General features: G+C 35.5%; 1 protein-coding gene and 1 pseudogene across 2 annotated transcripts in view; one reads left to right on the top strand and one right to left on the bottom strand.

Moving 5' to 3' along the window:
* Nucleotides 1-22,753, bottom strand: part of FERMT2 (FERM domain containing kindlin 2) — an 82,747-nt gene that overhangs the window by 24,449 nt on the left and 35,545 nt on the right. For both annotated transcript variants that reach the window (XM_047079639.1, XM_047079640.1), the window contains exon 3: nucleotides 5,271-5,405. In XM_047079639.1, coding sequence (XP_046935595.1) covers nucleotides 5,271-5,405 — 135 coding nt within the window. The remainder of the gene's footprint in view (nucleotides 1-5,270; nucleotides 5,406-22,753) is intronic.
* Nucleotides 1,353-1,952, top strand: LOC124512183 (homeobox expressed in ES cells 1-like; annotated as a pseudogene).

Genomic DNA, 22,753 nt, shown 5'->3' with positions numbered 1-22,753 from the left:
ATGAACGGGGGAGGGGCAGAGAGAGAGGGAGACACAGAATCGGAAACAGGCTCCAGGCTCTGAGCCATCAGCCCAGAGCCCGACGCGGGGCTCGAACTCACGGACCGCGAGATCATGACCTGGCTGAAGTCGGACGCTTAACCGACTGCGCCACCCAGGCGCCCCGGAAAAGGGGCATTTTCATGTACTGTTGATGGGAGTGTAAAACTATTACTTTTACACTCTTTTTTGGAATATATTTGAATTTCTGGGAACTTTTTGGAGTAGAGAAACAGTTCAATATACATCTTCTACATGGAAAGTTTTGGCACTATTTATACTAAACTGGGGAGGCCTTTTACTCCAACACAGAAAGATCACCAAAACACTGTTTAATGGAAAAACTCCAACGGAAGAACAATACATAATACATACTAGGCTACCATTCACGTTATAAAAACAAAATGAGACATGCAAGTGTATCACATAGAAAAGGTACTGGCGAGTTGTGCTCCAACTGTCTACAACACAGTCACACAGCAATCAAGAAATGGCTACTTCTTAAGAGGGAGGAGCAAGGGAATAAGTTGAAGCAGAATTTTCACCTTCAGTTCATTTTCTATACTATTGGAATTTTTTTTATAACGAGACTGTATGAATTCTGTAATTAAAGGAAGATAAGATCCATGAGTACATTATTACCACGTGAGAAAACACAAGTTACAAATGTTTAACACCCCACCCCCAACCCCTCGGGAGCTGCCCGTGGCTTTATTTATGAATCTGGTTTTTGGGTAGTCAGAGCAGGAGACTCCGCTTCAGTGCAAATCCCTCTTCCAGGAGCCATGACTCACCAGAAAAGGGTGCTCGGATTTTGTTAGACACGTTTGCTTTGTGTAAATAAATGTTTACAATTTTATATTAAAGAGGAAATAAGCGTTATTTCTGAGTGTGTATTTTTTACTTTAACAGATTTTAAAACTATGATCCTTTATATATGTGTTTTGGGGGAGCTATGATAAGTTTTATGGCAACCAGTTGGTATTGTTAACTTTCTATTGTCATCAAAGTACATAAAAATGCTATTAATCCCCTTATCCTCCTCCTGCCCTTAACTCTGGTATACACCAAAAAGAAATCTTTACTCTCCTTCTTTTATCATTATAAAATAATAAATGTATTTTGCTAGTATGAAAAAAAACACAAATGTATAACACAGTCCCACTTTCATTAAAAACAAAAATGAATACATAATTCTATAATATTTGAATTTTTACACTCAGCATGCATTATTTTTATAATTAAAGAACAGTTTAAAAAAATACCTTGGGGAACCATAAAGTGAACTACATGAAGACTTCAGCCCTGTACACATGGTGCAGAGTCAGCCAAGAGGCAAGCAAAAGCCAGAGCTGTCCTTGCAGCCCATGCGAGGATGTCTCCCAGCCTCAAAGAAGGTGCTTGGCTTGGTGAAAGCAAACCCTCACACTACTCCTTTTTAATTGGAAACATTTTAGGATTGGACCAGAAGAAAGACTGTGTTCCATCAATGAAACCCCACAGGCTTGGGCAGACACCTGTGGCTCCTCAACAAAAGATGTTCACCTGTGTCTACACATCTGAGCCTTCCTAATGAGAGCTCATTTCCCTTGTACTGTGGATCACCCAGTGCCAGAAGAAAGATTTTTGAAATATGAAAATTACTTTTCAGCCTCAAAAAGGCTCTTTGAAAAAAAAGCTGAGTTGGGATAGAGGCTGTTAACTCAAAACCAGATTGAAGTGTTGGAAAATGTCTTCAGAGTAAACTGCTATCCTGGCATTGATATTGGAGAAGACTAAGCTCAAAAACTGAACCTAGAAGAAGAGAATCCAGATCTGGTTCCAAAACCGGCATACAAAGCTGAAAAGGTCCCACAGACAATCACTTGTTTTTAATAGTGAAAAAAAATTTCAACACAAATCTCCTGGAATAGGAAGAAAACTAAACATGTGAAATTATCTTACAATTGCAGAACATGAAGAATCAATGGAAATATCAAGTGTTAAAAATGTGATGTTTTCTGCATTTAGTCTGTTGTCATTTTTTTCTGAAAATATACTGTAAATATTACTATTATAGCATAGGACCTATTATATTTGGGCACTTTTAGTTACAATAAAGCCTTTCCTACATATTTTAATAAATATTTTCAGAAAAAGGCAGCTATTGTTTGAACAAATTTAATAATTTAGTTTGCTAAAAAAATAAAAATTAAAAAAAATTAAGTATCTTAGTGCTTAAAATGGCAAGCTCCAAATAGGAAAAATGGCACCTTGCTTAAGTGATTTTCCTAACAGTGCCAAACTAGTGAAGTATTGATTAATTTCTGTATATTTTAGGACCCAGAATTTTCCTTTCTCTAAGCTGCCTTTAAATTTTTTTTTTTTCCCCCTGATGCAAAAGCAAAAGAGCCTTTATTCGAGCTAGCTCGAGCTCAATCCCCTACCTGCACCGACACAGTGGTGAGATACCGGGGAGAGAGCTAAAATTTTTAAGAAAAGTTTCTAATGAGATAATTTTCTATTTCTATTTCTATTTACATAGTAAATCTTAAATTAGTAATCTGTTAAGTCAGTACTATACTGTAAAGTTAATTCTTACTTGGAAAAACTCTTCCCCAGACCCGGGATCAGGCTAGTTCAGTGTGTTCCCTCCCTCATAGGAAATTAGAGATCTGCTATTTTCCTTCTTACGGCTAGGAAGTGGTGAAGCACTCAAGAACATGCCATCTGAGCATAGCTGTATGAGCAAGGCATTTAAAAACTCATAAAATTTTATAATTCTGTGTAAGAATTTGACTAAAGTCTGGGAATCAATTCACTCATGATACTTAAATCTTGGAACATTATTTTTTTAAAAAAACGTAGCCTTGCTGAAGTATAATTTACGTGTTAATATTTTACCAAACATTCCTATTACTATTCACAATATTTATTTCAAATATTGTAAGTGGAGAGATGATATTATGTAATGCTTAGAAACATGAATGTTGGGAGCCAGCAAGTCTGGATTTGAATTCTAGCTCTGCCCCTTATTATAAGCTTGGGCAAATCATGTAACTCTTGTCGGGTTCTTTCCTTTTAAGTAAAATGAGGATAATACCACCAAAATCACAGGGATTTTTGAGGATCAAATGATAAAGCATGTATTAAATAACAGTTATCATTTATCGAGTATATATAGAATTATTGACCATGCTCACACTGAGATGCTCATAATTCAAAAAGTATGCAGTATTAAACCGAGCCTGAAGAGTCTATCTAATCCTTACCATACCTGCCATAGAGAAATTCTTGTGAAGCATAGTGTCTGACATCCTGAAGATGTCATGTATTGAGATACATCGACCTGTGCTATTTATTACAGACACAGTATGCAAGTGACCATATTTTTCAGTATTTGGTCCAATAATCAACTAAGGTGCTGACAAATCAAAAAAGCATATAAACTAGATGGAGTATACATCTGTAAATATTCATCTGTAATTTAAAATCTCTCCAGTTTACTGTATGTAACACCTCAAACAAAACAAAACAAAAAACAAAAATGAACCCACATTACCTAGTCCCACTTACATTCACTATAAACTGAAAGCAGGGATGATGTCTACTGTCAGATGCCTTCAGCAATATAAATCACCATGCATAAATCAAATTTTAGAATTAACCTTACTCTAATGAAAGACACACTACCTCCTCAATCTGTAGGCTTCTTGCCACTAGTAACAACTCTATTCCCTTTATTCCCTCCTCCACATATGACTGGATATAAGTTTGATATTCTAAAATTATTTATTTTGTAACATGACTCTATAATACACTGTCTAAATTCCTCAGCCTGACATTAAATACCCTCCAGTGTGATCCTGAAGTTCCTTGGAGGTCTTTCCCCGTGAATTGGCTCAGCTGGATTATTCACATTGTGTACTATTCTTTTGCCAAAGTGTTCCTTGTCAATATCATTCTGCTTGGATTGCTGTTTCTTACCATCAAAATCCTAGTCAGTGGAACTTTTTAAAAGCTGAAGTCACAAACTCAGTTTCCCAACCTATAACTAAATATACCCTATTTGGAATTGTTTTGCCTTCCGAATTCCTGTAACACTATTTGCTACAACATTTATATATTACCTCCTAAAGTACAGTAACCATGTTTTTCAATTAGCCTATAAACTTATAAGAATGGTCTTATTTTTTGGTATCTCCTAAGTGCCAATCAGTACACGTATAAAGACATAAAAGTTACAAGTTACATATCCTTAGACATTCCTAACCTTATTGTGCCATTTCTTCAACCTTAAAATGAGTAATAATATAATCTGCAATGAGCTGTAGTGAGAATTAAGTGAGTTTCCTCAAATAAAATATGCTAAAGTAAATTTACATGAGCATAATGTATAAAATGGGCATACACTAAGCACTAAATTGTTTGTTTTCATTATTGTTATCACCCCAGAATTTTTAAAAACCAAGAATAAAGTGATTTAACTAATTCAGTTCATTATGGTAACTATAATGTCCAGTCTCTGCATATGCCCAGAACTGAAGAACCATGTAATTTAATTGGTCATCTAGCTACCCAAAAGACACTGCCTATGCTCCTGCTAGATGCCACATAATTGAGTTAGGTTCTGGTAACAAACACGTGAGAGACAGTTCCATCATGCAAGGAACTCACAATTATTAGGTAAAAATATGCAATATAATACCAAACACAGAAAAGTCCAGTGACTTAAGATAGAAGGATGCCTAACTCAGGTTGGGGAGGTAATGGAAGGAAATTTGAGAAAGCTTCTTAAAGGAGCAAAGCCTTAATAAAGGAAAAAGGTGGAAAGGCAAAGGGATCAGCATATGCAAAGCACAAAAGTTTTAAGTAACCTGGCAAAAGTAATATCTTAACTAAGTAATCGTGGTTTTCAAAGAATACAGGAAAAAAAGAGCTAAATACTACAAAACTGCTGGTTTCTGCAGTGCAAAGAACTGAGCCCACTTAAGGCACTGCCCCTTTTTGACTATTCCTGAGCAGAGAACCAGCCTTCCTTTTTATTGATGCAACTACTAACACCTGACATGATCTACACATGACAGACCCTCCCTGGTGGTGATTTCATGATTGAGAGAAAAAAATGCTGAAGGTGAGTTTTTTAAACTTGACTACTCTTCTGACCTTTGTAATCCATTTGTCAGAAAGACATAAGTATACAGACACATCTATGGTTCTCACACTGAGCCTTTGCTCAGTCAAAGTCTCACCTGATCCAGGAGTGATAAGAGGCCCCTCTAATTCAAGTGCCTCATCTTCAGACTGGTCATCTAGCTTTTTCTTTTTTTTCTTTGTTGGATCTCTGGGTTTTTTCAAGAGAGAAAGTTCTTCAGGGTGTCTGATATCTGTTAAAATAAGAAAAAAGATTATTTTACTAGCATAGTGTAAAATTTAAACACTTTATATCTGATAAATTCATCTATTAATCCACTCCAATATAAGAATTCATAATTTCCTTCTGTGTACATATGTGTTTGTGTTGGGCCAGACATTACTGCCACGCAAAACACTAAAGTATGGCACTTCTAAAAATAATCTACCAAAGCATTCAATTCATAGCTATGTAATAAAATAGTAACCTTGAATTGGAAAGAAAACAATCTGCTAGAGTACAGAAAGAAAATATTAGAACTCTTATTTACATATTTATTTTTTAAACATTTTAAAACCATAAAAAATTAAAATTTATATCCTAGCCATAGCAATTAGGCAAGAAAAAGAAATAAAAACATACCAATTGAAAAGAAGTAAAATTGTCACCATTTGCAGATGACATGTTAGTATATATAGAAAGCCTTAACTACCCCATCAAAAAGCTGTTGGAACTGGGGTGCCTGGGTGGCTCAGTCAGTTAAGCATCCAACTTCAGCTCAGGTCATGATCTCACAGTTTGTGAGTTCAAGCCCCGCACTGGGCTCTGTGCTGACAGCTCAGAGCCTGGAGCCTGCTTTGGATTCTGTGTTTCCCTCTCTCTCTGCCCCTCCCCTGCTCACACTCTCTCTCTTCTTCAAAAATAAACAAACATTAATAATAAAAAAAAAAAACTGTTGGAGCTAATAAAACTGAGTGAAGTTTCAGGGTATAAAAGCCTATTGTGTTTTTATACATAAATAACAAATTGAGAAAGAGACATCAAGAAAACCAATCCCATTTAAGTAAAATACTATGGAATAAACTATACCAAGAAAGTGAAAGAACTGTACACTGAAAACGAGGAGTTGATGAAAAAAATAAAGACACAAACAAATGGAAAGATATGGTGTTTGTGGATCGGAAGAATAGGTATTATTAAAATGGCTATATTACTCAAAGCAATCTGCAGGTTTAATGCAATCCCTATAAAAGTCTAACGATACTTTTCACAGAACTAGAACAAATAATTCCAAAATCTGTATGGAACCAAAGAAGACCTTGAACAGCCAAAACAATCTATAGAAAGAAAAACAAACCTGCAGGTGCATGCTGCTCGATTTTAAACTATACTACAGGGGTACCTGGATGGCTCAATTGGTTAAGCATCCAACGCTTGATTTCAGATCAGGTCATGACTTCATGGTTGTGAGACAGGAGCCTGACGCTGGGCTCCACACTCAGCATGGAGCCTGCTTGGGATTCTCCCTCCCTCCCTCTTTCTTTCTCTCTCTCCCCGGCCCCTCCCCCACTCATGCACATGTGGTCTCAAAAACTTTACCACAAAGCTGTAGTAATCAAAACAGTACAGTGTTAGCACAAAAACAGACATATAAATCAATGGAACAAAATAAAGAGCCCAGAACTACACACACACACACACACACACACACACACATATATACGGTCAATTAATTTATGACAAAGGAACTAATAATATACAATGGGAAAGAATAGTCTCCTCAATAAATGATGCTGGGAAAACTGGTCAGCTATACTGAAAAGAATGAAACTGGACCATATATGAAAATTAACTTAAAAGTGCTTGAAGACTTGAATGTAAGAACTAAAACCATAAAATTCCTAGAAGAAAACATATGGTAATAAGCTCTTTGACATCAGTCTTAGAAATATTTTTTTGGACCTGACACCAAAGGCAAGAAAAACAGAAGGACAAATAAACAAATGAGACTGCATCAAACTAAAAAGCTTCTGCACAGCAAAGGAAACCAATAGAACCAGAAGGCAACTACTGAATAGGAGAAGATATTTGTACATCATATATCCAATAAGGGGTTAATATCCAAAATAAATAAACAACTCATACAACTCAATAACAAAAAAAAATCCAATTAGAGGATCTGAACAGACATCTTCCCAAAGATACACAGATGGCCAAAAGGCACATGAAAAGATGCTCAACACCACTAATCATCAGGGAAATGCAACTATAAATCACAATGAGATATCACCTTACACCTGTCAGAATGGTTATTATCAAAAAGACAAGAAATAATACGTGTTGGAGAGAATAGGGAGAAAAGGGAAACCTTATGCACTGTTTAGGAATGTAAACTGGTGCAGCCACTATGGAAAACAATACAGAGGTCCCTTAACAACTTAGAACTATGACATGATCTGGCAGTTCCACTACTGGGTATCTATCCAAGGATAATGAAAACACTAATTCAAAAAGGTAGCTGTTCACTGCAGCATTATTTACCATAGCCAAGATATGGAAGCAAGCTAAATGTCCACTGATAGATAAATGGATAAAGAAGATGTGGCGTGTGTATAAACACACACACACACACACACACACCACACTCTGGAATATTACTCAACCACAAAAAAAGAATGAAATCTTGCCATTTGCAACAACATGGATGGACCTAGAGGATATTATGCTAAGTGCAATTAAGTCAGAGAAAGACAAATACCACAATTTTACTTGTCTGTGGAATGTAAAAAACAAAACAAAACAAAACCAAGATGCAGTGATACAGAAAACAAACTCGTGTTTGCCAGCAGAGAGGGGAGTTAGGGGGGTGCAATGGGTGAAGGAGGATCAAGAAGTACAAACTTCCAGTTATAAAATAAGTAAGTCATGGGGATATAATATGCAGCATGGGGAATATAGTCCATAATATTATATTAATTTTGTATGGTGACAGATAGTAAGTGCCCTGTGGTGATCATTTTGCAGTGTATACATGTGTTGATTCAGTATGTTGCATACTTGATACAAATATGATATTTTATGTCAACTATACCTCAATAAAAAAACAAACCTTTCTAGTACATGGTAGCCATCATTCATTCTGTATGTTGTAAGTTACACATGACACATGAAGTAAATTTAAGTACTTTCGTATCATTACCAACTCTGAAAGTTTTAATCAATTCAAACTTTTCTGCCTTGTATCAAATGGCTATAAATTTGTGTTTATCTTACTCATTTTCATGTGAAGAATCTGGTAAGAGGAAAAAATGGCTAAATGACAGTAACAAAAAGAATTAACAGCCCATATAAATAGATATAGAATATTATGTTACATACCCTGTCCATAAATTGTTGCAAGAATTGTTAAGAAGTCAGTTTTACCTAAATTGAGCTAAAGATTCAATCTTTGTCAAAATTCCAACTTGATCTTTTATACAAGATGACAAGTTGATTCTAAAATTCGTATGGATATGAAAACAATCCTAGCATAGTCCAAGCAATTTTTAAAAGACTAAAGTTGGAGAACTTACACTACCCAATATCATATAGCTACTGCAGTTAAGACAGTGCAATTATTAGCTACATGATAACATGTATATATGAAGAGGAACCAGAAGCAGACCCACATATAAGTAGTCAATTATCTTGGACAAAGGTGCCATGGCAATTCAAGAGGAAAAGAAAATCTTTTTTCAATAAACAGTGCTGAATGAGAGAGTCATACATTAAATGGATCACAGACTTTAAAAAAGTAGACAAAGATTTCTTACATAGAACACACACATTCCACAAGAAATTGTCCTTTATTAAAAAACAAATAGGGGTGCCTGGGTGGCTCAGTCGTTTGAGCGTCCGACTTCAGCTCAGGTCATGATCTTGCAGTCTGTGAGTTTTCGCCTCAGACTCTGTGCTGACAGCTCAGAGCCTGGGGCCTGCTTCAGATTCTGTCTCCCTCTCTCTCTGTTCCTCCACTGATCACACTCTCTCTCTCAAAAATAAAATAAAAACATAAAAAAAATCTGCTCTTTGAAGAATACTGTTAAAAAAAGGCAAGCTGTATATTGAGAGAAAATATTCACAAAACATATTACATATATTTGACAAAGGACTTGTACTTAAAATTTATACAGCTCAATAATAAGCAGACTAATGGGCCAAAGATTCGGATGAGCACTTCACCAAAGAATATATAATGGTCAGGAAGCACAGAAATACTCAACATTATCGGTCAGTGAAATGCAAGTTAAAACTGTGAGACATTATGTGCCCACAGAGTAGCCAACATTAATAAGATTGATAATACCCAGTGTTGGTGAAGATGTGGGGAAGGAACTGAAGCTCTCATACTCAGCTGGAGGGAATGGGAAACATTTCTCAATACTGTTTGGCAGTTTCTTATAAAGTTAAACACACAACCCAACCATTCCACTTTGAGGTACTAACTGAAGAAATTAAAAGCACATATGTAACAGCTTTACTCATAAAAGCCAAAACTGGAAATAACCCAAATTGATAAACAAAATGTGGTATTTTCAGATCAGTGGAATACTACTCACACTTTGGAGCACAACTCGTGAGTAAAAAGGGAAAACTGATACCTACAATAACATGAATGTATCTCAAAATCATTACACTAAGTGGAAGAAGCCAACTAGAAAAGCATATATCCTACATAATTCCATACATAAAATTGCAAAAAATGACAACAAATCTCTAGTGATGGAGCAAATAAATGGTTGCCTGACTAAAGTTTGAGAGCTAATGCCAATATTCTCTATCTTGACTACTGTATCCTCAAATTGTATACTTTAAGTGGGTACAGTTTATTGTACACCAATTATACCAAAATTAGATTAATTAAAAAATAAAGAGTGTAAAGAGGAGAGCCAAGAACAAACGAAAATGAAAAATGGAGCAGAAAGGAGGAGGACCGGTCTATGTATCTGGCAGCACTATGCTCACTGTATGTCAGGGTCTGAGTAGAACAGACGACGAAATACAAAAGGACCGCATAACCTGTGATGTTACAGACTGCTAAGTTACTGGATCAGAGTTTTATACGTGGCAGTTTGTACCTTCAGGAGCTCACAATATCCATTAGATTCAATCCAGTATTACAAAGTCAGGAAGCTTTTTGTTTGTAGGGGACCCGAAACTAGGAACGGAGCAGACAGGTGTAGAGCTGGTGAGACATAATCTGAGTCACAAGCGCACAGCCCAGCTAACCGAATCCTGATCTCAGTTCTACTACTTATTAACTGTGACTGTGGACAAGCTACTCAGCCTGCCAGCGTCTGAGTTTTCTCACCTGTGAAATAACAGTACCTCAGGAGGTGGCTGTGAAAATTAAATGATTGATACGGAGCCTGGCACATAACAAGTACTTCCTATTAGGTATTAATTTTTTTCTTTAATTTTCTCTATTAAAAAATATACAATTATGGTAGAAATTTGAAAATTATAAAAGTGGTTGAGTCACTTAAAACCTATTCTTGAAAAATGGAGTATGACTATGTATATAAGTGATTATTTTAATAGATGTATAAAATTCCACTGTGTAAATGCAGTATAATTTAATGATTCTTCTAATACTGAACCCATGATAAATAATGACTTTACAAATACCTGTGTACATATTTTTCCACATTTTATTACTTCAAGAATTCACTAGAGTGGAATTACCAGATCAAAGGTTATAATAATTTTAAGGCAAAAGTGGAACAAGATGGGCATATGAGTTATTTTAAACTGGGCATTCCAGTTTATATGCAAACTGGAAAAACAGTGTATTTCCTTGTTTTAATTGACATTTATTTATTTACTAGTCATGTTGAACATCAAGAGTTTTCAGCCATTTATATTTCCTTTGCTCACGTTTCTATTAGGAGTCTTCAAATCAAAGTTAATCTGTATGTAAACTGCAAACCACACTGGACTTTCTTTTTTTGAAAGATGTATTTTATATATACTGTATCCCATGTTTAAAAAATAAGTCCAAAAAAATCTTTTAGTAACTATATGGTTTTTTGGTTACTCTGTTGGTTATTTGAATTTTACTCTTAGGAACACTCTGGTCCAAGTCATGTTTTTGTTTTATTCTGTATTAACAGGCTATTTTCTGGGGAATGTTTTTCTGAAATACAAAAACAGAATTACCAGAAAAACTGTCCTGAACAGACATGTTACAAGAGAATAGGTGAACACAACTGTTCTTTAATTATTACTAAATTTGGGGGAAGTACATTTTAAGTACTAAGCGGCAGAAACCATGTTAAAAATAAATGCTTGTTCCTTAAGTTCTCTCTTTATCTAGAGAGGGAGAGAGTGAGTACAAGTAGGGGAGAAACAGAGAGAGGGAGAAAATCCCAAGCAGGCTCCATGTTGTCAACTAGGGCCAGAGGTGGGGCTTAAACTCAGGAGCCGTGAGAACATGACCTGAGCCAAAATCCAAGAGTCGGATGCTTAACTAACTGAACCACCCAGGTGCCCCAAACTCTGTCACTTTCTTAGAAGCTTCCAGGCATAGCTGATTTCTTTTTAAAGTTAGAAATATTGCAGCATATTGTTTAGCTAAAGTTACCCAGTTAAAAATCAGATTCTCTTCATTCTTATATATTCAAGGTATAAAGTTTATCAACTTATCTTCCAATGCTGTTTTTGAAGTTTAATGGATTAGCACTAATTGCTATGATTATGTAGATTCAGAAATTCTTAAGATATTTCAAGTGTATCTTTTGAGCCACAGTTATCTTATTAATAGAACTGAATCACCATTTTCTAGAGTACTTTTAAAAGAAACAAGATTTAACATGCTAAGGGACCAAATCACTTATGAGTTGCATTTTCAGTTCTCAGTATACCCTCAGCTCTAAATGCCATCACTGCCATGGTGGGAGAAAACAAAGGCATTAGACAATCCCAAGCTTCTAAATAATCAGTTGACTACACTACTTCAGTATCAAGTGGGGGCAGGGTGGTGATGGTAACCTATCTCTCCACCCATTGGTTCCCTCAAAGTAAATCATGTGCTGGTAGAGGGTGAAAAGTCTAGAAGAACATACAATGAGTCACACCTGAGAGATAGGACATGCCTCTGTCACAATTCACCATAGGTTTAGTGGAAGAGGGGAAGGCAAGCATGTTTAATTTGAAAAGGCATTCCAAATGTTTCTGGCATGTCCCTTCTGCTTGAGAATCACTACACTACATGAGTCATCCTTTGAGATTTTTGTTCCTAGGTCATTTCCTGTCCAGTTCACAAACCAGCTATTAATGTTATTAGAAGAATGAATCTTGTTAAGTATAACTAGCTTTCTGCTCAGTCATAAGTATATAAAAAGGTCATAAGCATATAAGAAAATCATAACCATATGTGTCCAGGACAATTGCTTGTGAAGTTAAAAATAATACTCATAATACACGCTTTGGCCATACCCCATACACTCTCAGTGACTCAGGGCTTCCAGCAGCTTGTTTTATAAAAACTCTAGTGATGGATGTTAACTAGACTTACTGAGGTGATCATTTTACAATGTATTCAAATATCATTATTTTATATATCTGAAACTAATGTTATATGTCAATTATATCTCAAAAAACATTAAAACAGGGTAGCCACTGGCTATACGTGAAGGTGGTTTTTTTCATTTCGTTATAATGAAAAAGCAAAGTAAACCTACACCCTCCACATAAGACACTAATGATCTCATTCATACAGGAATTTAGGACTGATTTACTTACTGTGTCTTGCATCAAGAAAGACTAAACTGGTGAATTTTGAAATCTGAATCACATGTAAAAGTGGGCCAGGTGAAGAGCTTAACTAATTAAAGTTTATACTTAACTAAAATATACCTGGAGGACTAGGAGATATTTTGTCTTGAGACTTTCTTGTTACACATCTGTATTGAGCTGGTGCATTAATTCTCACTACTCTCCAAAATCATACAAAAAAAAAAAAAAAATATATATATATATATATATATATATATACACACATACATACACACATACATATAAAACATGTACTTATAAGAACAAAAAGAATGGGAGAAAACAGCACATAAAAAAGTCAGAAAAACTTGGGGAGACATAAGCCAGATTGGGAAAGTAGTCAATGATGTAACAAAGTGGAGAAAAATAAAATTAAGGGGTTTGCAAAAGGAGATACCAATGGGAAATACGCTGACTCACAGTACCAAACATCAAGCACTGAAAACAGACATGAAAAATGAATCCGGTCCCATAATGGATTAAACTTACCTCCTAGATACATGCCCTTTAGGATTTCTTAGAAGAGAATCTAAACAGCCCTAGGGAAAAATCTTTTAGATAGTGACATTTGATAAAGCTTACTCGGTAGCTAAATATCCTACAGAGGGGTGACAAGCTAAACCTATTTGTATTTGTAGTGCCCCATTATTAAGTATATGAATGGACAATCAATGATTGATAGACATTTGATAAAGGAGTCTGTGGAGGGTTACAATTCTAGAGATAACTCCTTAAAATTTCTGTCCCTGGTTATACACAATCATACACTAATCTAGAGACTGCTGAGAAGAGACTGCAAATGGAATGAAGACTACTAATCATCTGATTTAAGGGAGATTATCCGGATTCTTTCTGTGGGTCCAATGTAATCATAGAAGGTCAGCCAAACAGAAGAGGAAGGCAGTAGAGTGAAGCACAGGAAAGAGGAGCCAGAAGGGAGGGCCAGACAGATGTGAAGAGTAAGGACTAGACTTGCTATTGCTGACTCTGAAAATGGAGGAAGAAAGCCACCTGTTAAGGAATTTGGGAGGACTCTAGAAGCTGAGAATGACCTCTCACAGATAACTAGGGGAAACCCTGGTCTCTACAGTCACATAGAACCAAATTCCACCATGAAGAATTCTTTCTCAGAGACTTCAGGAAGGAACACAGCCCTGCTAACACCTTACTTTCAGCTTTATAAAACTAGAAGAGCCAGCTGAGCCACACTGTGCCCAGACTCTTAACCTATGGGAACCATGAGCTAATAAATTTGTGTTGTTTTAAGCTGCTAAGGTTATGGTAAAATTTGTTATGGCAGCAATGGAATGAACGCACAGAGCTTCTAACATGAAAAAGACCTAATGAAAAGAAAAACAACTTGTGAAACCAGAGATAATGCAGAAAATAGAAGAACAAAACAAAACCTTCTTAAATATAGTTCTTAGTAAGACAATGACATCTATGACAGATGAATAGCATGTTATAAAGAACAGCTAAAGATTAAGAAAGATCTTAGGAGATGCAGTGAAAGCAGTTCAAAGAGGGAAATATATACTAATATATACCTCAAGAAATAAAAAAAGTCAAACAATCTAATCTTACACATAAAGGAACTAGAAAAAGAAGAACAAAGCACAAGGTGAGTAGAAGGAAGGAAATAAAAATGAGAGCAGATATAAATGACATAGAGCCTAAAACAAAAGAAAACAAAACAAAAATCAATGAAACAAAGAGGTGGTTCTCTGAAAAGATAAACAAAATTGATAAACCCTTAGACAGACGCATCAAGAAAAAGAGAGAAAGGACCCAAATAAAAGCAGAAATAAAAGAGGAGAGGTAACAACCAATACAGTAGAAATGCAAAGAATTATGAGAGAATACTAAAATTATAGGCCAACAAACAACCTAGAAGAAATAGATAATTCCCAGGAAAATACTATCTTCTAAAACTGAATCAGGAAGAAACAGAAAATCTGAACAGACTACCTGTAACAAAAAATAAAACCTACCAAAAACCTACCAAAAAATAAAAGTCAGGACCAGATGGATTCGTGAATGAATTCTATGAAATATTTAAAAAAGAGTTAATACCTATTCTACTCAGAGTATTCCAAAAATAGAGAGAAAGGTTCCAAATATATTCTATGACGCCACATTACACAGATACCAAAAACAAAGACACCACAAAAAAAAAGAAAACTACAGACCACTATCACTGATGAACAGATGCAAAACTCCTCAACAAAAACTACTTTCAACAATACATTAAAAGGATCATTCCCCATGATCAAGTGGGATTTATTATGGGGATGCAAGGATGGTTCAATATTCACAAATCAATCAACATGATACACCACATCAACAAAGCAAAGGATAAAAATCATATAATCATCTCAACTGCTGTGGAAAAAGCATTTGGCAAAATTCAACATCCATTCATGATACAACTCTCAACAAAGTGAGTGTAGAGACAACATACCTCAACATAATAAAGGCCATCTATGAAAAACCTATAACTAATATTATACTCAGTGGCAAAAAACTGAGAGCTTTTCCTCTAAGATCGGGAACAAGACAAGGATGTCTACTCTCACCACTTTTATTCAACAGAGTACTAGAAGTTCTAGAAACAGCAATCAAAAATAAGAGGCATCCATACTGGGTACAGAAGAGGTTAAACTGTCACTATTTGCAGATGGCATGACACTATACACAGAAAATCATAATGACTTTGACACACAACTACTAGAGGTAATCAGTAAAACTGTAGGATACAAAATTAATACCCAGAAATCAGTAGTGTTTCTATATATATCTCAATAATGAAATAACAGAAAGAGAAATTAAGAAAACAACTCTACCTAATAATTGCACCAAAAAGAATAAAATACCTAGGAATAAACTTAACCAAAGAGGTGAAAGACCTATACTCTGAAAACTATACAGTACTGATGAAAGAAACTGAAGATGACACAAACAAATGGGAAGATACTCCATGCTCACAGACTGGAAGAATTAATATTGCTAAAATGTCCATACTACCCAAAACAATCTAAAGAGTCAATGTAACCTCTATTAAAATGCCAACATCATTTTCACAAAAATAGAACAAATAGTACTAAAATTTGTATGTAACCACAGAAGACCCTAAATGGCCAAAACAATCTTGAGAAAGAAAAACAAAGCTGAAGGTATCACAATTCCAGATTTCAAGATACACTACAAAGCTGTAGTAATCAACACACTATGGTACTGGCATAAAAACAGATGCACTGATCAATGGAATAGAGAACCCAGAAATAAACCCATGCTCATATGGTCAATTAATCTGTGAAAAAGGAAGCAAAAGGGGGGGGGGCAGCCTCTTCAATAAATGGTGCTGGGAAAACTGGATAGCTACATGTAAAAATAATAAAACTGGACTACTTTCTAACACAAAAATAAACTCAAAATGAATTAAAGACCTAAACGTGAGATCTGAAACCATAAAAATCCTAGAAGACAATGCAGGCATTCTCTGACAATGACCATAGCAACGTGAAGCAAGAGAAACAAAAGCAAAAATGAGACTACACCAAAATAAAAAGCTTTCCACAGCAAAAGAAACCATCAACAAAACAAAAAGGCAACCTACCGAAAGGGAGAAGGTATTTGCAAATGATTTATCCAATGAGGGGTTAACATCCAAAATATATAAAGAACTCATATAATTCAACACCAAAAAACAATCCAATTAAAAAATGGGCAGAAAACCATTCGAATAGACCTTTTCCAAAGACATACAAATGGCCTAAAGATGCATGGAAAGATGCTCAACGTCACTAATCTCCAGGGAAATGCAAATCAAAACCACAATGAGATATCACGAACACCTAGTCAGAATGGCTAAAATCAAAAAGACAAACAACAAGTGTTAGCAAGGATATGGAGAACAAGGAACCCTCATGCACTGTTGGTGGGAATGTAAATTAGTATACTCACTGTGGAAATCAGTATGGAGTTTCCTCAAAAAATAAAAAATAGAACTACCATATGATCCAATAATTCCACTACAGGGTATTTACCCAAGAAAAATGAAAACACTAACTTGAGAAGATATATACACCCCTATGTTTATCTGCAGCATTACTTACAATAGCCAAGATATGGAAGCAACCTACATCCACTGATAGATAAACAGATAAGGAAGATGTGGAGTGTGTATGCATATATATTACACATTATATATCTGTGTACACACACACACACACACACACACACACACACACAGAATATTATGCAGCCATAAAAAGGATGAGATCATCCATTTGCAACATTATGCTAAGTGAAATAGGTCTGAGAAAGTACAAATACCATATGATTTCACACATATGTGGAATCTAAAAAAAACCAAATCAATAAACAAACAAAAATCAGAATCAGACCTAATAAATACAGAGAACAAACTGATGGTCGCCAGAGGGCAGGGGGTTGGGAGGGATGGGTAAAATATGTGAACAGTAGTGGGGGATAAAATAGCATCATGTATAAACGTGTTGAATCACTATGTTGTACACCTGAAATTAACATTGTGTCAACTATACTCAAAAACTTTAAAAAAAAAAAAAAAAAGAAAGATCTTGGGTATTAACAGTGGGAGAGGGAGTCCTTTTTGTTTTAATTCTTTTTTTCTTTTTGAGGTTTAACTTACGTAAAATCCACAAATCTTAAGTGTATTCATGAATACCTGAGTAACAAACATCCAGATAAAATAGAAAACATTGGAAATTTTAATTTGATAGTCACAATAAAAAATCCAATAGAAGACATGTTAAGTCAGGTAAAAGAATCAATCCAACAACAATGCCTAATCAATTACTAGTAACAGAGAGAACAGAGAAAATAAAAAAGAAGAATTAGGGCATATTACCATGAAATTTCAACATGGCAGAGAAAAGAAAAGATCGTGAAATTAGTTTCCAGAAGGGGAAAAACAGTTTACAAAAGGATGAAAATAAAAATTAAGAACACCATCAGGACTATTACTAGCAACACTGAAAGCCAACACACAACTTAATAACACTTCCCAATTTTGAGGAAAAATAACTTTCAAACCAACAATTCTATCAAAGGACAAAATAATGTTAACATCTCAAAAATTTATATCCCATTCACTTTTTTCTTACTGTGCAGATGATACAGTCCACCAAAATAAGTGAACAAATCAATACTGGGGAAAATGCAAGGATTAAATATGAGAGAGGAGAAGACATTGTGCCTGGACGATGGTAAAGGGAAGTCCTGGAGCCAAGACTACATACTTGAGACTAGAAAACATCCACTTCAGATTGGAGCAGGAGTACTGAGCGGCTTCAGAGTTTGTCTAGGGAAAAAAAGGGGGGGTGGGGGAGGGAGGAAGGAAGGAGTAGATGATATCATAGAGAATGTAGAATACAGAAGAATCAGCAACTGATACAGGTTGAAAACTAAGCAAATGATAAACAAGAAGGCATATGAGAGGATAAAGTACACACTTTGGTTCACCAAGTAAAAATATATACCTGGTTGAAATAATGTAAATAGTAATTATTTAGTCAAAAATTATAATAGTTATGATAAGGGGGAAAAGAAACATTACAGCAAAAAGAAGTGAACAGATATCTAAAGCTGATAAAATCAAGAAATAATGGTATATTATTTAGAATTATGGAATCAGGGGCACCTGGGTGGCTAAGTAGGTTAAGCATCCAACTTCAGCTCAGGTCATGCTCTTGTGGTCTGTGAGTTCGAGCCCAGCGCTGGGCTGGCTATGTGCTGACAGCTCAGAGCCTGCAGGTGGATTCAGATTCTGTGTCTCCCTCTCTCTGCCCTTCCCCCACTCACATTCTGTCTGTCTCTCAAAAATAAATAAACATTTAAAAAATAAAAAAATAAAAAAAAGAATTATGGAACCAAAAGTCAGAAACAATAAAAGAGTAGAAAGTGGCACTAATGTGAACAGGAGCTGGGGAGAAAGAGGGCAGAAAAGTGATTTTATAAGCCATTTTTTCTTTTTCACGTTTTAAAATTAGTGTTAGTTAACATAAAGTGTAGTATTAGTTTCAGGAACAGAATTTAGTGATTCATCAGTTACATACATACCTGGTACTCGTCACAAGTGCCCTCCTTAATATCCATCACCTATTTAACCCATTCCCCCCTCCCCAACCCTGTAAGTCCTTTTTGACTTTAACTCAATATAAAAGAGGCAGGAAAATACAACCCCTTACTAGCTATTAAAGGGGAAAAAAAGAAACTAACAGAAGCAGAAACAGTCTAATTAATGAAAATACTTTTCATTTGGTATCCTTTTTCTTCTATCTGAAAACTTGCTATAACCTTTTCATGGTTCAGGTCTGCTGGTGATGTCTTTCACCTTTTGTCTACAGAAGTCTCAATTTTTGTCTTCATTTTAAAAAGATTTTGCAGTTGGGTAAATAATCCTAGGTTTCTTCCTGCAATAATTTTCAGATGCCTTCCTATTGTCTTCTGGTTCACGTAATTTCAGAGAAGTCTGTTACTGTTCTTTTATTTGTTCTTCTGTATGTTTTCTCTGTTAGCCTTTGAGGAATTTATCCTTATTCTGGTTTTCGGCAATTTAATTCTGATGTATCCTGGCATAGTTTTCTTTAGGTTTATTCTGTTCTAGGATCATTGCATTTCTTAGATCTGTGGGTTTATGGTGGGTTATGGTTTAAACCATCAGTTCTTCAAATAATTTGTGTCCCTTTCCCCAACTCCCATTCTTTGTGGGACTCTAGTTTCATGTATGTAGACCGATTAATCATTCTATGAGGCCAGCATTACTCTAATACCAAAAACCAAAGGCATTATAAGTAAACTATAATAGGCTAATGTCTATGCAAAAATCTTCAACAAAATATTAGCAAGTAGATTCCAACAATGCATAAAAAGAATTATACATTGTGACCCAGTGGGATTTATGCCAACCATACAAGGGTGGTTCAACATCCAAAAATCAACATAATTCATCTCATCAAAAGACTAAATTTAAAAAAAAAATCACATGATTATACCAAAAGATGTAAGAAAAAAAAAAAAAGACAAGGTCTAATACCCATTCATGATTAAAATCTCAGTAAATGAGCATAGAGGCACATTTCTCAACCTGATAAAGAATACCTACAAAAACCTTTTAGCTAAGGACACACTTAATGGTGATAAAGTTGGAAGTTTTCCCACTAAGATCAAGAGCAAGGCAATGATATCTCTCTTACCACTGCCTTTCAATATCTTACTTGAAGTACTAGCTAATGCAATAAGAACAGCGAAAAAAAGGTATACAGACTGGGACGGAGAAGACTGTCTTTATTCACAGGTATGATCACCATCCCTATAGAAAATCTGAATGCATCAACAAAAACTCCTCAAATAATTATAGCAAGGTTGAAGGACACATAGTAAAGGTACAAAAGTAAACTGCCTTCCTATATACCAGCAATGAACAAGTGGAATCTGAAATATAAAACATGATACTATTTTCTTAAGTATTTTTTAAAAATTTTTAAATATTTACTCATTGTTGAGACAGAGACAGAGAGACAGAGAGCATGCAGCAGAGGGGCAGAGAGAGAGAGGGAGACACAGAAACCAAAGCAGGCTCCAGGCTCTGAGCTGTCAGCACGGAACCCAATGTGAGGCCTGAACTCATGAACCGTGAGATCATGACCTGAGCCAAAGTCGGATGCTCAACCAACTGAGCCACCCAGGTGCCCCTAAAACATGATACTATTTACATTAACATACACAAAAAGAAGTACTTGCGTATAAATCAAACAAAATATGTATAAGATCTAAATGAGGAAAACTACAAAACTGTGATGAAAGAAATCAAGAAATAAATAAATGGAGAGATGTTCCATTTTCATGGATATGAACACACAATATTAAGATGTCAGCTCTTCTCAACTTGATCTACAGATTCAATGCAATCAAAATCCCAGGAAGTTATTTTATGAATACCAACAAACTAATTCTAAGGTTTATGTGGAAAGGCGAAAGACCCAGAATAGTCAACACCATATCAAGAGAGAAGAACAAAGTTGGAAGACTGATGCTACATGACCTGGAGACACACTATAAAAGTAACATAATCAAGATAGGGTGCTACTGGAAAAAAAAAAAAAAGCGAATAGATCAGTGGAACAGAAATATAGTGCCCAGAAATAGACCTATATAAATACAATCAACTGTTCTTTGACAAAAGAGCAAAGGCAACACAATGGAGGAAAGATAATTTTTCAATATATGATGCTAGAACAATTGGACATCCGTGAGTAAAAAATAATTTAGACCCAGACCTTACACCCTTCACAAAAATTAACTCAAAATGGATCACAGTCCTAAGTGTACAATGAAAAACTATAAAACCCCTAAGTAACATAGAAAAAAATCTAGATGACCTTTGGTTTACTGATGACTTTTTAGATATGATGACAAAGGCATGATCCATGAAAGAAATAACTGATAAGCTAGACTTCATTAAAATTAAAATTTTCTGTTCTCTGAAAGAAACTGTCAGAGAATGGAAAGACAAACCAGACAGTGGAATATCTAATAAAGTACTGTTATCCAAAATACACCAACTCTTAAAATTCAACAATAAGAAAACAACCTGATTAAAAAATAGGCCAAAGGGGGCGCCTGGGTGGCTCAGTTGGTTGAGTGTCCGGCTTTGGCTCAGGTCATGATCTCTCAGTTCATGAGTTGGAGCCCCATGTTGTTGGGCTCTGTGCTGACAGCTCAGAGCCTTTAGCCTGCTTCGGATTCTGTGTCTCCTTCTCTCTCTCTCTCTGTCCCTCCCCTGCTCATGCTCTGTCTCTCACTCAAAAAAAAAAAAAAAAAAAAAAAAAGCCAAAGACCTTAACAGACACCTCACCAAAGAAGATGTACATATGGCAAATGAGCATATGAAAAGATGCTCCACATCTTATGTCATCAGGGAAATAAAAATTAAAACAATAAAATGTCACTGCACATTTATCAAAATGGCCACAATCCAGAACACTGATACCACCAAATGCTGGTGAGGATTCAGAACAATAAGAACTCTTACTCATTGCTGGCACAAATGCAAAATGGTACAGCTACTCTGGAAGACAGTTTGGTGGCTTCTTAAACAACTAAACCTATTTTTACCATGTGATCCAACAATCACACTCCTTAGGGTTTACCCAAAGGAGTTGAAAACATAGGTCCATACAAAAGCCTCCACACAAATGTTTATAGCAGCTTTACTTACTAACTACAAAACTTGGAAAATATCTAAGATACTCTTCAGTAGATAAGTGGAGTCACTGCACATTTATCAAAATGGCCACAATCCAGAACACTGATACCACCAAATGCTGGTGAGGATTCAGAACAATAAGAACTCTTACTCATTGCTGGCACAAATGCAAAATGGTACAGCTACTCTGGAAGACAGTTTGGTGGCTTCTTAAACAACTAAACCTATTTTTACCATGTGATCCAACAATCACACTCCTTAGGGTTTACCCAAAGGAGTTGAAAACATAGGTCCATACAAAAGCCTCCACACAAATGTTTATAGCAGCTTTACTTACTAACTACAAAACTTGGAAAATATCTAAGATACTCTTCAGTAGATAAGTGGAGAAATAAAGTGTGGTACATCCAGATAATGGGATATTACTCACTGCTAAAGAGAAATAAGCTATCAAGCCATGAAAAGATACGGAGGAAACTTAAACGCATATTACTATACAAAGGAAGCAATCTGAAGAGACTACCTAGTGAATGACT

The sequence above is a fragment of the Lynx rufus genome, unplaced genomic scaffold (genome assembly GCF_022079265.1).
Source record: "Lynx rufus isolate CCGP_SWC_20201006 ecotype Redwood Valley unplaced genomic scaffold, mLynRuf1.p SCAF_17, whole genome shotgun sequence".
Taxonomy (NCBI): Eukaryota; Metazoa; Chordata; class Mammalia; order Carnivora; family Felidae; genus Lynx; species Lynx rufus.
Note: the sequence above shows the minus strand (reverse complement) of the source record. Positions and strands in the feature narration are given on the sequence as shown.